This window comes from Lissotriton vulgaris, chromosome 7, assembly GCF_964263255.1.
Source record: "Lissotriton vulgaris chromosome 7, aLisVul1.2, whole genome shotgun sequence".
NCBI lineage: Eukaryota > Metazoa > Chordata > Amphibia > Caudata > Salamandridae > Lissotriton > Lissotriton vulgaris.
Genome location: NC_141695.1, coordinates 692,244,322 through 692,259,120, shown reverse-complemented (window position 1 = coordinate 692,259,120; position 14,799 = coordinate 692,244,322). Strand labels below are relative to the sequence as shown.

General features: G+C 47.8%; 1 protein-coding gene across 1 annotated transcript in view; it reads right to left on the bottom strand.

The window, feature by feature from the left end:
- CEP95 (centrosomal protein 95) overlaps nucleotides 1-14,799 on the bottom strand; it is a 622,972-nt gene that overhangs the window by 255,423 nt on the left and 352,750 nt on the right. Inside the window, exon 11 of the mRNA XM_086930924.1 lies at nucleotides 9,826-9,967. Within this exon, the coding sequence (XP_086787050.1) occupies nucleotides 9,826-9,967 (142 nt within the window). The remainder of the gene's footprint in view (nucleotides 1-9,825; nucleotides 9,968-14,799) is intronic.

Genomic DNA, 14,799 nt, shown 5'->3' with positions numbered 1-14,799 from the left:
GCGGCCCGCAACAGCCCTGGGTCCGGGGCCTCGAGTGGATATCGAGGCCGGCTGCCAAGCGAATAACATCGGGCGTCAGCGACTGTGGGGAACCGGTCGGAGCATTTTTACCGAGAAACGGCCGAACTTGAAACATGCGCCCCAGTGGACTGCAGGTACAGAGCCAAGCGTGCCTGGCGATTTGACTGGGGGAATCGTACGACTGCAGGAGCCCGGACTGTTGGCTGCCAAGAGACTGCCTGCCCACCGTCCAGCTAATGGCGGGAGGTTCCCGAATTCTCCACCCCTTCGACATCTAACAGGGCGGCTTCTTTAAGGGACAATGCTTATGGCCACACCTCGGTCCTGTCTGCCGCTCCTTTACTATACGGAGATCTGATGCCCCATTGTGCGCAGCTTGGCCCGACTCGGAGTGTCTCTACCGAAGACCGCGGAGGGCATAATGGAGTGCTGCCTTGAGGAGTCTGGTTCACAGTGTGGTCGTGGGCGTGTGGAGCAAGGGGACATGTTCGGAGGGGAGCGTGGAAGTGATCAGGGCTATGGCGATCTATTGGCGGCTGTTTTCTCCCTTCATCACGATATGGTGTACTCTGTTCGAACCCTGACTGGCAAGGTGGACGATATAATGTGTGCACTGGGACGCTTGAAAATGGCTGACTCGCAGGTCCACAGCGACATTCCTTGCTCCACGTCTGTCTGCGACAAGATGGCTGCCTCATGCGACAGTGACGGCTTTGAGACTCCAAGCCCCGAGACGACTATTGCTGCAGATGGTGTTTGCCCGGGACGACGTGAAAACCACGGATTGCAAACGCGACGGGAGTGTTCTCCCCAAACCATGCTCCTAGTTACCCGGGGACCGCTCCAGAAGGGTTTCGACACTGAGACTTTCCTCCCTGGCTCGGTTTCGCTCTATAATATGAGGATGGTGTACTTTTGGCCCAGCCTGGGATCAATGGATCTGCGTGTACATGATACGGTTGAGTGCTTGAATCAAATTGACTCTTTTGGACTACCGTTCACGCCCTCCTGGGTTACCTTGGTAAGCAATGGCGGAAAAGAGAAAACGCTATCACAAACTGGCAGTTTCGTCGTTGCTGACCGAGACAGATGTGTGGCGCGCTGATTTCTTTGATTGCGCAATGTGCCGATTTCGTGCTTTGTAAATTGTTTGCTAGTAATGTTTTTTTGTCACCGGACTTTATACTTTGTGCTAATATCGGCATTACGGGAGGGTGATGCCGGGGGACTGGTGGTGGGCTCCTCCCCGCTTCTCACTACTTTCATAGTAGTTATAGATTAAGACCCTTTTCTTACTTTCTATATTTCGGGTCTCCTTTTTGTGGGGCGACAGGCACATCACTGGTGGGGGGGGATAGGGGGGGGGGGGTAGGCCGTAGCCAGCTGCAGAGGTGCAGGGTGGGGTGTGGGGGGGGGGGGGGGTTTGTTTATTTCTTTTTTGTTCTATGGGCCTTCTATTCTTTTTCCCTTTTCTTCTGGGTTTAGACGTTTTGCTTCATTGTGGAAAGTCGGGGTTCTGGTAATTTTAGTGCAATGTATACTTGTCTCTCCTGATTCTATAACGCCGGAACCAATGTGCTGTCCTACGACATCCTGATACCGTTTATCCTTCAGAACTAAAATTTGAAAATTAGACCTCAGTACCTCTGTAATAGATCCTTCGCGCACTGCCATTTTGCTATGTGCTGAATTTGTGAGCCTTCGGGCGTTTTGTTGGGCTATATGTACGATTTATTATAAATAAAGGTCTTCCAAAAAAAAAAAAAAAAAAAAAAACCTTACTGCTTTGCGTTGAGGAGTTCTTACAGTTGCTCAAGGATTGGTTGTTCAAAATCCTCAGAAGGGGTGAGGACGCAGCCGCAGATGGTGGTCTGGATGGAGCCGAAGAGGGACGATGCCCAGACGGTGACAAGGTCTTTCTCAGCTGAGAATGCTTTGGGCTCAAAACTCTTTTCTCAATTCCGAGACACATTTCGCAAGCCCAAATCCGTTTGGAGTACGGTCTCACTAACCAGCTCCCAGCAAGACAAGGAGCACTCGTCAAATATTACTGGCGCATGAGGGAGGCAGAAGAGGAATCCCTGGCCCACCTTTGCTGGTTAGAAGTCGAAAAACAGGCCGGGCAGCCAGACTCAATATACAAGATCTTGAGGCAAGCGCTGGAGGCATTAAAACTAGATGAATCTTGGCGTCTGCCCATGACATATTCTGCCTTCAAACTGCTAACCAAGAAAGCAGTCAAACAATCATCACTATTAATGGACAAAGCAGCAGTGGCTGGCAAAAGCCATGCCTGGATCGTCTTGCCGTCATATACCCACCTAAAACCACAGGATTATTTGAAAGAATGCTTCAGGGACCACTATAAAAGGAAACTAAGCCTTCTAAGGTTGGGCTGCTTCTCGTCCAAAGACCTCACTCCCAAATGGCTACGGCAGTGGGCAACTCCCGATTGCCGCCTATGCGGCAACGGTGCAGAGTCTTTACTGTACCTCATATGTATATGCCTGGCTCTCCAAAATCTAAGAAAAGCGCTCCTTCGATCTCCCTTAAGAGAAGCCCAGGTGAGAACTTGCAGGGCGGCGGTGATAAGATGCCTAAGCGGGTCTTGGATTGAACTATCATGCAAAACCATAAAATTTTTGAAACTTGCCTCCATAGAGCTGGAAAAAAGAGCACCATCCAAAGAGGTTCCTGGACAATAGGCCAGGCTTTGGCAGACCACAGACTCTTCCTCCCTTCTTTCCAATGCTTGTTTTTACACAGCACAAGTTAATAACAATGAGCCTCTTGTTTGAATAACCATTATTCTTTTATACTTTTTCTTCTCTTCTTAGATCTTTTTTTTCCGCCACTTTTGCAGAGCATGTTATTAATTTTTAACTCGACTCAAAGTTTATTCTGTGTTGTTTTTATGATGTAAATATCTCTTGCATGGTGGTAAGTCCACCCTTTTATGATTTGTTTTAAATCAGTCCATGCTTTGGGTTATTGTCCCTAGGCTTCGAGGTGGGGTGTCTTGGCTCGAAATGCTTCGGGTCCAACCATTTCTAATCCGATGCGCGGCAAACCTGTATTTTTGGATCTGTGGCCAAAGCGACAGTCGATGCTTGAGGTTTCAAAAGGACTTCGGCGCAGAATGTGATACAGCTTTGAACAGCTGTGTTGATCATGGCTGGAAGGCAGTGGTGCACTGTAGGCCTCAGAGTTAGCCCGGGTGGTCGAGGCTTGTGCCTCATTTTGGAAAAAAGGGGAGGTGGTAATACTCACTGTGGTGTTAAGCGGTTAAGGGGCTGGCGGAGGCTCTGCTGCCTCGACGTGTCAGCATCACAGTCTAAGCTTTTTTGGTGAGAAAGCTTTGTCAGTTTCAATAGTTGGAACGTCCAACTGTTTGACATCAGACTCCTCTCTCTCTTTCCGAAGCAGTCCGAAGTGTCTTCCACCTCCCTTCTGTGCGTTGTGGAAGCTGAAGCGGTGCGGCAAGTTCTTTGACCCTGAAGGGTCTATTAATTCTGAGACACAAGAGACGCCTGTCTCACGGTGTTCGGGGACGAACACAGCTTGCGGACTTCGTGGAGATCTGTCCTCAGATGCTTGGCGTGGCAAGTAGGGCAGGACTGACATGGAGTTCTTTCCATCAAGGGGACATCCTCGACCACAGTGTTGGTATTTCAAGAAGTTGTCTACTGGAACTGAATCAAAGATTATGCGATGGTGGAGACCTACAAGAAAGTGTGATTTCTTCCACAACTGATGAGGAACAATTCCGAAATCTGGTGAGAATCCCATGCGGCATAGAACCGGAGCTCAGATACACACACCTGAACCTGATAGCAGAGAAAAAGACAATCTAACAATTGAGCGATGCCCATACGCATTAGCACTGAAAGAGCTACTAGGTCCCATGACTCGAAAAGACTTCTTTTAAAGAAAAACAAGAACACGTCCGAGCCCAACACTAGATGGCTTAAGTATGCAAGGAATTACAATTAGTAAGTGATAACTTTCAATTGAGAGCAAGTAGGAATGTAGAGTTTGGCCTCTAAAGAATTGCACTTTAAACTGCTCTTTAATGGTATAGCCAGATTTTAACCCACAGTTCTGAAATTGAAACCATTAGAAAGTTGCCATTTTCTAGTCATAACCATTTGGTGCCTGCAGCCTGTATCCTGGGTCAAATGACTAGGTATAGCTGGTAGTTGGTCTTTGTGTACTGCTCCCAGACAGTGAAACAAAGGGGAACAGGTGTTGGGAGGATGGGCCATCTATGTCAAGATGAGGGGAGGAGCTGTCACCTACCACACTTGCACATCACAAAGATTTTTCCTCAGCATACTCAAAGCTAGAGTGAAACCTTGCCTTTTGTGCCCCCAGACAAGCTGGGGCAAGGGCAAGTAGGCAGGAAATTCCAGACACCTCTGTAGGTGGAGAGGTCACAAAGCTTCTCTTCCCAGGTCCACCAGTGTGACTCCAAGGGCTAGTTGGCTGGCCTCCAGATCAGAGTTGCAAGGCTCCAAACATCTTTAATCCTGCACCTGCAATCTGCTGTGAGTCCTTACCCCTCGAGCGCCCCCCCTCCAGTCGTGACACTTGGAAGTAGGCTAAATGTATTCTGTCAGTCTAGCAGTGGTCACACCTGTTGCAGCACAATGCAAACCTGGCACAGCTCTGTGCAGCACCTCATTGAAACCAGCATAGCACGATGCAGCTTTGACGCAAGCCTGCATCGCAGCCTGCATCGGAACAGCAGCTGCATGACCCATCCTCGACATGGATCACGCAGCTTCTCATCGAAACGGAGCAGCTTCAACGCTAGCCTACGAAGCTCATTGGAACCAATGTACGGCGCATCTTCTACGCGGACCTCACATCGCTTCTTGGGACCGCCGCTGCGCAACACTCCGCAACCAGGATTTAAGGTAACATTATCAGTGGGACTAACTTGGTCTCTGTATCTGGTCTGTGCTCCATCAGTGTTGGCCCAGTCCGGCAAGACCAGATAACCAGTTGGTGCTTTGAAGCACAGTTTTATCTACAGCTTTAAAACTGCAAATTCTGGTTTTACTTGGGAGATTTGTCATTTTGGTGTCAAATAATTTATTACATGTTTCTCTATTTTTCTAAATTGGTTTGAGATTTTTTTGTTGTGTTGTGTTTTCACTTCATTACTGTTTGAAGTGCTGCATAAATACTTTACACATTGCCTCTCTAAGTTGAGCCTGACTTTTTCTTAGGGTCAAGCAACCAGAAGGTTAAGCACAGGTTAATTTGGGGTTTGCTTGTGTTTTGCCGTGACGACTGTGTAGGAAGCTTGGATTCTGTTGCAGTAACCCCCCCCCCCCAACTTTTTGCCAGACTACTGATGCACTTTGACTTGATGCGACCTGGGTCCCTGCCAATCAGGTTCCCAGGACCTGTGTTCTTTCCCCAAAAATATACCTTGTACCCGCAATTGGGACCTCTCTGACCAGATTTCAGTCTCTTGTAAAAGGTACCATGGCTACCTATAGCACTGTGGCTATAGCACTTATTGTGCCACCGGAGGAGGAGGAGGAGGAGGAGGAGGAGGAGGAGGAGACACACACACACACACACACACACACACACACACACACACACACACCAACAAACTCCAGCTCTGGCAGGATCTGCAAGTCTGCACCACTTTGTACCTGATGCCCACGGCCCGAGTTCGAGAGGCCCAACACCACGAGGAGGTCTCCCTGGCGATCCTGACCCGAGATCCGGTGACCCCCGACCTGCCTCAAGCCTCCAGCCGACACCTGCAGCCTCAAACCGGAAGGTCCTCCCCAACCGCGACCAGGAGCAGGTAAGAAGATCAGACCTTAAATGGCACCTCTGCACCCTACGCCCCACGGCCTTGGGTGGCCCAACAGACAGTGCCTAACCAACCCCCAGCATCCCAATTTAGCTCTCCAAGTGTTGGTCACACCTGGAAGACCTTTGTCCCGAGCCAGCAGGTTGTTAGCAAACCTGAGATTCCTAATTGAAAGCTACAGGGCTCCCGACGCCAAAACAGCACTCTGCTCCCAGCAGTCCCAGTGCCGCTGAGGGTGCACCTTTTGTGCTGGCTCAAAAGCCCATTTGCCCTGAGATTAAGTCCAGGAGCTTTGCTCCCACAACCCAGTGGCCTGCGTGTCGGCAGCCACAAACTGGAGGCCCCCTATAGCCCATTTGATAACATTGAGCCTCAGCACTCTGCACCAAGCCGCCAGAGTGCCGCTGAGGGTGTAACAAGAGTGCATCCTTGACCCTGGGGGACCCCTGAGTCTTACCTCAGAATACCAACTTCCACACAAAGTACTTACCTGTTAACCGATAGCACTATTTTCCTCCATAGGATAATACTGCCTGTTTTTCTGTGAAAAGTTTCTAAGTAGGAAAATCTATGAAAACCTTTAAAATTGTAACTAAATAACAAAAAACGCTTTTACTTACCTCTTTACAGGAAATGTCCCAGTGCAGTATCCAGGCATACAGCACTGTGTAACAAAAGTAATCTGTAAAGTAATCTACTTAAGATTCTACTAAAAAAGCCTATACAAAGTATACATACAGTATATCAAAAGCATTGCATTACCAGTAACTTAACTGTAATCAAATCAAAGTGCATATGCAATTGAACTGTTGACAAAGTGCAGTAGAAACTTGCTTTGTATCAACTGGTTCATGAACGAAGCCTCAAGAGAGCTGGAACTCGAGGCAAAGCAAATGGATTCCAACAGTAATGGTGGCAGCGATACTGCAGTGTCCAATGGAGATAAAAAGGTCCACATTCCTAAAGACCTGGTGGCTAGCTATGTGGTGGGGGATGATATTGACAAGCAGTAGCCCCAAGGATGCAAAGGGTTTCAGAGAAATATTGGGGGGCAAGTCTTTGGAAGCATATGCCTACAGTGAGGAGAGACCGCCTACTCACACTAGAGATAGGATACCAGATAAAGTATGCCCCTATGAAAGCCATCCTTCTCGCCAAGTTTGGAATCAGCCCAGAGAAATACTGCACAAGATTTAGGGACAGGCAATCTGCCAAACTAGTCATGGTTGGATTTCCTGGATTATTCCAGTAAGGCATGGAGCGGTTGGCTGTGGGGCAGCAAAGTGAATACTTTTACTTGAGAGTGTACATGTTCAGTACATGCTTTGTGAAGCTGTACCAGGACCTGCTTCACAGCAAGATCACTGACCTCAGAAAGCTTGAGAAGGAGGTAGACCTCTGGATTAGTACCAACGTGTCTAAGAAGGACCCTGGGAGTGACCCCAAGAAGGGTTGTTCAGGTTTCCCCCAGCAGAGTGAGGGGGAGGTCAAGGAAGACACTAACAAGTCCCCAAATAAGATGGGAGGAAAAGCTTCCCAAATCCCTTCTGAGAAACAGGGAGGAGGTTCTGGTGGGCAGTGGTCCAGGGCGCCTCATTCCCAACCCCACTTCTTTGAGCGATCCCAGCTAGGACACAAGCAGGGGTGCTCTCTTCGTCCTAGGAAACCACCCACATGTGGGACCTCCACAGGAATGGCCAATGTGGCCTTAGAGGTAAGTAGTCCCAGAGGACAGGAGGTAGACCATGCCTTTATCTCCATTAGTTGGGAGGTGAACTCAGAGGGTAGACTTGAGAACCCCGAGGGTGGAAGCCATCCCTTCTACCAGGTCAAAGTAAATAGGGTCACTGCTTTGAGGGACAACGGGTGAGCCAGAAAATGGCAGTGGAAAGGCTGTTTTCCCCTGAAGCTGCACACCGGACAGGCATGTAGAGTAACTTCGGCCCCGGGTCAGGACATTTTCTGCTCCATGGATATGGTATCCCTGAAATAGGGTGGGGGATGACCCAGAGGAGGATCATAGATAGTCCATAGATGCCCATTGACTGTATTATAGGGGATGAGTTGGCCCCGGTGTTGGAAGAGCTGGAAGGGGAGGTCGGCCACGGTGTTCTGAAAACTCAGATATTTTAGAGGATTACTTTCAAACGAAGAGTACAGAGGCCCAGATGGATGGGTAGGTGAAAGAAGGCCTCACCTTTGACACCTGTTCAGCCTTGGGATACAGACCCTGAGCTGAATGGCCAGTCCAGCTACCATCTGTGGACTGGGGGGGGAAGGAGCGTGGAAGAAGGGTGGCTAACACCCAGGGCTGATGCTCCCACTCTGGAAAACTTCAATTTAATGGTAAGGTTGGATTTCAAGTCACAATTATGAAAATGCCACTTTTAGAAAGTTGGCATTTTCTTGTCCTAACAATTTGGTGTCTGCAGTCTGTATCCTGAATTACATGACTAGGTGAGGCTGGCAGTAGGTCATTGTGTACTGCTCCTAGACAGGGGGACAAAGGGGAACAGATACTGACCGGATCAGCCCTCTCGGTCACGATGAGGGGAAGGAGCTGTCACCTACCACACTTTCTCATTACAAAGGCTCTGACTCAGAACAGTCATAAAGGGTTTCGCACAAGTCTTTTGTGCCACCAGACCAGCTGGGGCCAAGGCAGTTAGGCAAGAAATTCAAAACACCTCTGTAGGTGGGAAGAGCTCTAGAAGCTTCTCCCACCTCAGAGTGGACCCTCAGACCCAACCATTCAATACACTTGTGGACCTGTGGAAGACTCTGTAGGGCCGAGCGGCTTCTCTGCTGCAAGATGAACTGTCCGTGCAACTCTGCTGCCTGAGTGAGAAAGATTGGACCTGCATTGTGAACCCAGGACCAATAGAGTGACTCTATGGCCTAGGTGTCTGGCCTCCTGATCACATCAGCTACAGAAAAGGATCTAACCATCCTGAACCTGGTCTCTGCCTGCAGTGAGTGCTAACCGCCGCTCCCCCCAAGTGGTGACCCTTCAGTCCTGGACCCTTGGAAGTGGAGCTAAAGGTGCCCCTGCCAGCCCAGCTGTGGTTTCATCAGAACTGATGCAGCGTGACCCAAACCTGATGTAGCTCTTCACAACGCCTTATCAGAACTGACGCAGCCTCGATGCAAGCCTGCATCGCAGCCAGCACAGCTCATCGGAACGACCGCTGCACAACGCATCCTCGAAGCATACCTAGCAGTTTCTCATTGGAACAGACGCAGCTCCGAAGCAAGCCCGCATAACAGCTCTAGGATTTGAGCAAGGCCAACCCTGAACCCAGACCGTGATCCATTGTGGTCAGCCTGAACTTGTGACTTTGTCCTGCCCCAGCGCAACCAGATAAAAGCACAAAGCGCCAACTTTGGTTAAGCACAATTTCTTTTTCAAAATCTTGAAAACTGCACATCTCCGGTTCTACTAATTGGATTATTGTCATTTTAGTGTCAAATAATTGATCACATTATACTCTATTTTTTAAATTGGTGGGGAATTTTTCTTGTGTTGTGCTTTCACTTTATTACTGTTTGAAGTGCTGCATAAATATTTTATACAATGCCTCCAAAGTAAGCCAGACTGCTTTTCTACCAAAGCTACGAGAGAGTTGAGCACAGGTTAATTTGGGGCTTACTTTTGTTTCACCCTGACAAGGATTGTGGTGGCTGCTTTAGTAGGGTTTCACCGTAACGCAATTTCCTACAGTGATTATGTGTTCTATACTTCAGCTCTGGTTTTATGCAATTGAAATCTTTTTGTTGATATTTGCTGTAGGAAAGCAAGTTTAAAGCAGAATGTACACCACTGTATGTTTTATAGAGTCATGGACTCTGCAGAAGATCTGTATTTACCAGTCAAATATTTAAGTATGATGTCAAGTACAGTAAGAAACAAAAATAAGAACAAAAGAACGAAAGCATCTCACACGTCACTGTAAAACTCTGCGTACCAAATCCAGTTCAGTTAACTTGCGAGACAGGTTTTCTGACATCTCATGTAACTCTTGCTCAGATAATCTGTTGTCTGCCCTTCTGCGGGAAAGCGGTTCCTCTGTGAATGAAGCTGAATTGTCCTTTCTTGGCACACGTGAACTAGAATTAAACAATGTAAATATGGTTGGTCAGCAGATTCTCCATAGGACACAGTTTATGAACCTTTCACTGTGACATGTAAACAGAGTTTGTAATATCTTTACCAAAATATGCTTTATATAAGTACAACTGCTTGCTTTGGAACTTCGAAGGAAACAACAAATGCCACTGAGGTATCCGGTCTTCTATCCTACTCGGATGGGAAATATTGCGATTTCTGTGGGCTGCATTATAGCTCTTGGTTCTAACTGTGGGCTTTTACATTGCAATATACCTAATTGGAGCTAAAAATTGCAATGAATCTATGTGTGAACTTTACAAACTGGGGCCTTCATTTAGGGGTGAAGTCGGGCTACTACACCCATGCCTCGAAGCTGACTGATGTTCTATCCTATACCTTGCTACTATTTTGTGTCTTTATATTTACATTTTTGTTTTCTACTTCAACCTCTCAGGCACCGCTGAAACATGTCTACCAATACAAGTTAAATTTCGAAAATATGTGGACTGAACCTAGCTGAACCCCCAACAAGAGGAAATGCAACTTGCATCTATTAAACGATGAAGGAAAGTCATATCTACCAGAAGAGATTCACTGGAGTTGGGCAACGCACAAAAACATTGTACCAAAAAATAACCATTCAATATGATATAAACATACCCTTTCTGTCCTTATAAACACGCCAGACAAGGGAACACATGGTAACGTTTCATGTTACAGAAGGAGGGAAGCAAAGTTCAGGTCATGACATGGTAACATTTTATTTACAAACGAGAGTGGCCTTATAGGCAGCTGGTAAAGTACAAACAGAACTGAACTTGGCTGTCAAAAATGATTGGATGACACGAGGGCAGGAAAACCAGTCAGGATTCTCTTTAAGGGCTCTCAATATAGTGTGAATGTAAACATTAAAGTCCCCCAACTGACTCTCCCTTCACACAAGGTATTCTCTAGTCCCAAGATGTTCCTCTTGCATTTTCACTTTATGGCTGTTTTTAAAGACCCCCTAATCCATGTAACAGCCCAATAGCCATAAAAAGCAACTCTAGTGCGGACCACCCGAGAAGGCAGACACTCTTTATGAGCTCCCATGCTGGACCCCACATCGGCGCCATTCTCTTGCTAGCTGCCCGGGTTGGGCTCGGTAGGGCTTCTGGACTCCTCAGGAATAACACCCCCAAACCTCAAAACCCCTATAACTGGTTCTTGAGATGGGATTCTCCCCCTCCCACTTTCAAACCCACAGCCCGACCGCAGACACTTAGATGGTTGCACAGCCTGATCAGGCAGGCTCCGGAAGACTGAGCACGGAAATCTGTTCCAAAACCGACAGCCTACCTTGTCTCCCGGAGCCTTTTACCCCACTAATAATTACCGAGGGTCGTGACCCAAACTCGAAAAAGGACACGGAAAAATCAGGTTTAGCAAGTATAAAATCTATGACAAAATCTGTGATCTCTAAAGGACAACCAGGGACAACCGCTGCATCGCCAACAAAGACAGTGAAACCTTGAAGGACGAGGTGCCAACAATCGGGTACAACGTCCCAGCAAAAGGCGGTCTTGAAGGGGCCCATATACCACCAGGTCAGCACACATCATGGTCAGACGAGTTCACGCAGCCTCAAACTCTCACACAAAAACTTGTTATACAGGTTATCAGTCACCAGGTCACTTTACTCAAACCTATTCTGTTCATCAGCAACCTGGCCCGTGATAACCTCTCCAGCACACCCTTTAAATCATAACCTGAATCAGACACAAAAGTGACCCAGGACCCTGTCCCGATGCAGTCAGACTTAAACTGCATGAGGTCTACATTGGCACATATGGCAAAAACAATTAAAGGTGTGCTAACCACAGTATTGGACATCACAAACCTTGAGCTCACTGTAGTCATGGATAATTCATCTCTGGGTACACTGCCACCAACAGAACCCCCGTCAACAGGAAAAGTCTTGAATAAGAACTAAAACGTCAAGCCGAACGTTTGGTCCATCCTGCTAAAAACTTTTCAATCTTCTGTGGACTACTACCATTCAGATGAACTGGACTTAAAAGTGGACCTACTTAATATCCTAGCGATATACATCACAGGCATGGACTCTAAACTGTCTACACTAAAGAACTAAATCATTAAAGCGCAAACAGCCACTTTCTCCAATACCCTGTCTGTTCATGATCCCACATAACAGACACATTTGCATCCCTGCCAAACACTTTAAACTCACTCCTTCTGGATATACGGTTAAGCTTGGTACTCCGGACCCAAGCGAAAGTCAAACACGTACAGGTCAGGAGCACAGCAGAAAAAAGTCTGGCCAACAGCCACAACTTTCCCCATCTTAGCGTTACTGCGGGAGGCCAAAACCAAGAACAGCAAGGGACTTTTAACCAAAACAAAGCACAGGAGGAAACAGGCACGGCATACCCTACCGGTTCGTCTCAAACAAGTGTAACGTCTTTGCCTTCCAACACTTCACTCTCTAAGTGACAGAAAAATAGATTTGTAGGTCCAGTTGACTGCCGAGCAGTCCTGTTCCTGGCTTTCCTCAAACACATTACTCCTAGAAGACTATATACAGTTTTCACTGTGTAGGAGGAAACAAAGTACCTGATTAGTGCTGAAAAAACTAAAGAGGTCCAAAACCTCCACAGAAAACTGGGATAACCACGTCATTGGCAACTCAGCTCTTGCCCTTCCGAGTTACCAACACACCTGGAAGATTTTGATCAACATCATGTAGGTTTTTTTGCTAGTTGGGATTTTACAATCATATACCACATGACATATAGAGGGTTAAAGGACCCTGGGGGAAGAGAGAGAGAGAGTGAGATCTATATAAAAGACATGAAATTCATGAGATATGGTGTAACCTTTAGCTCATATCTGAATCCAACCCTAAGGCAACATGAATTCACATGGTTCTTTTACTTAGGAAACCTTAATATGGGTTGTATTTTATAGACTAATTGTGTTTAGAAGTGTGCAAATGGTTGTTAACTCATTTTTCAAAACTCATTTTCATTGCCATTTTAATTGAAAATCCACATCATGCTCATAAATAGTCTTGTACACTGCATTCAGCATGGGATGAATTAACATTATGGTGCATAGCTTTTTCATTAGACGTACAGCAGACCTATGATTGGATGGACGAGTGAGCTACCAATATAGCCTTAGAGCCCGCCGTAGCTGAGCTGTACTGGTCATTAAAGACCCGCTACAGCATTCAGCGAGGGCCTTTTACAAGGAAGCAGGCCTTTGATGGCCGGTAGAGCCCGCTAAGGAGGGCTCTAAGGCTATTAGAACATTCCAACCTTAGAAGGCAGAATGTTCTAATTTGTAAAACAAAGGCCTCACGGAGGAGGAGGAGGAGCTTAGCGCGCATCCAAGATGGTCGCGTGAGCACAGGGCTCCCCGGACCCTCGCCACTCTTCGCAACTTATCCTGATAACATCCTGAATTCTTGGACGGATTCTCGAGGATGAACTTCGACTGAGTCCATAACTCTTTTCAGATTTTAATTCGGACTCGGGGAACCGAAATTACAGCGATTTTAACTTTTGAGGCACACCTTGAGGCGAGCCGGGGACTTGGCGACTGGTGAAGCCGGGACGAAGTTGAACAACAAGGGCAGTGGGGTCTCCTCAGTAGCCCTACTCCAACTTTCGGTTTCGTTTCTGGGTCCTGGCATGGTCTGATTACGAGACGGTTTCGCTTGGTCGGGGACCTGTCCAGCCTCTATTCAGTGCGAGTGCTACTTCACCATCACAGCCGCTTGGGTCAAGCCGTGACTTTGTCTTGGCCACACGAGCCAGTTTTAGTGGATTTTTGGTGCCTTGCCCGCAGGTGGCCATTTTCACTAGGTCTCGCGGGCCCCTCCGGAGCGCATCTTCCAGCATGGCAGCCAGGGGCGACGTCGAGAAACAGAAGACGTCGCAATGTATGCACCAAATCTGGCTTTCGAGATGGATAAACACCAGTTACCCAGCGGTAACTTCAATAGAGCGCTCTACTCTCGGACAGCGGGAAGGAACCTAACAGGACCCACCAAGATTGCGGTGCATGTGTGGAAGGATGCAAACACGGCCATGGGATGGAACGATCGATTGACACGAGCGACCCCTCTGTATGCTTCTGAAGGACTGGGATGCCTCTGGACAACGAAAGGTTCTGAGAAATGGGATATGATCCGTATAAGCAGAGTGGGTGACCTTTGGGTGAAAGGCGCGGTCAAGACCTTTGAGGTGCTTCAGAGTGAGTAGGAGTTGAGTGATAGAGTTTTTCAGGTATGCGCAGGTCCGCCGTGCTTTGACGTCGGTCTTCGCTACCGATGCTAATGTTCCCGAGTCCTCCCCACTCAAGGACCGTATGCTTGATGGTCATCTGCCCGATAGTACGATCTCATTGATTTATAAGAAATTAATCAACAATCCGGCAGATCTCCTTGTGCGTCGCAGGGGGGCCTGGACCAGAGACGGGTTGGAGTTGGATGACGAAGACTGGCAGTCAGAACTGTCTTCCCCAAAAGAGGTCGCCATTCCCACCCGTCTCTGCCTCGTCCAACTCAAAATTCTTCATCGGGTATATGTTACTGGTTCTCGTTTGGTTGCGATGGGCTTTTCCTCGGATGGGTTATGCAAGCGCGGGTGTGGATTGAGTGCTACCTTACCATATCATTTGGGAATGCCGTGAGGTGGCGGCATATTGGAATTGTGTGCATGGGGTAATGGAGTGTGTCACTGGGGTCGCTCTGCTGCCTGAGGCTCGGAGATGCTTGTTGAATGTGTGGGAGCCTAATGATTACAACGTCGCTCAGGCCCGGTGG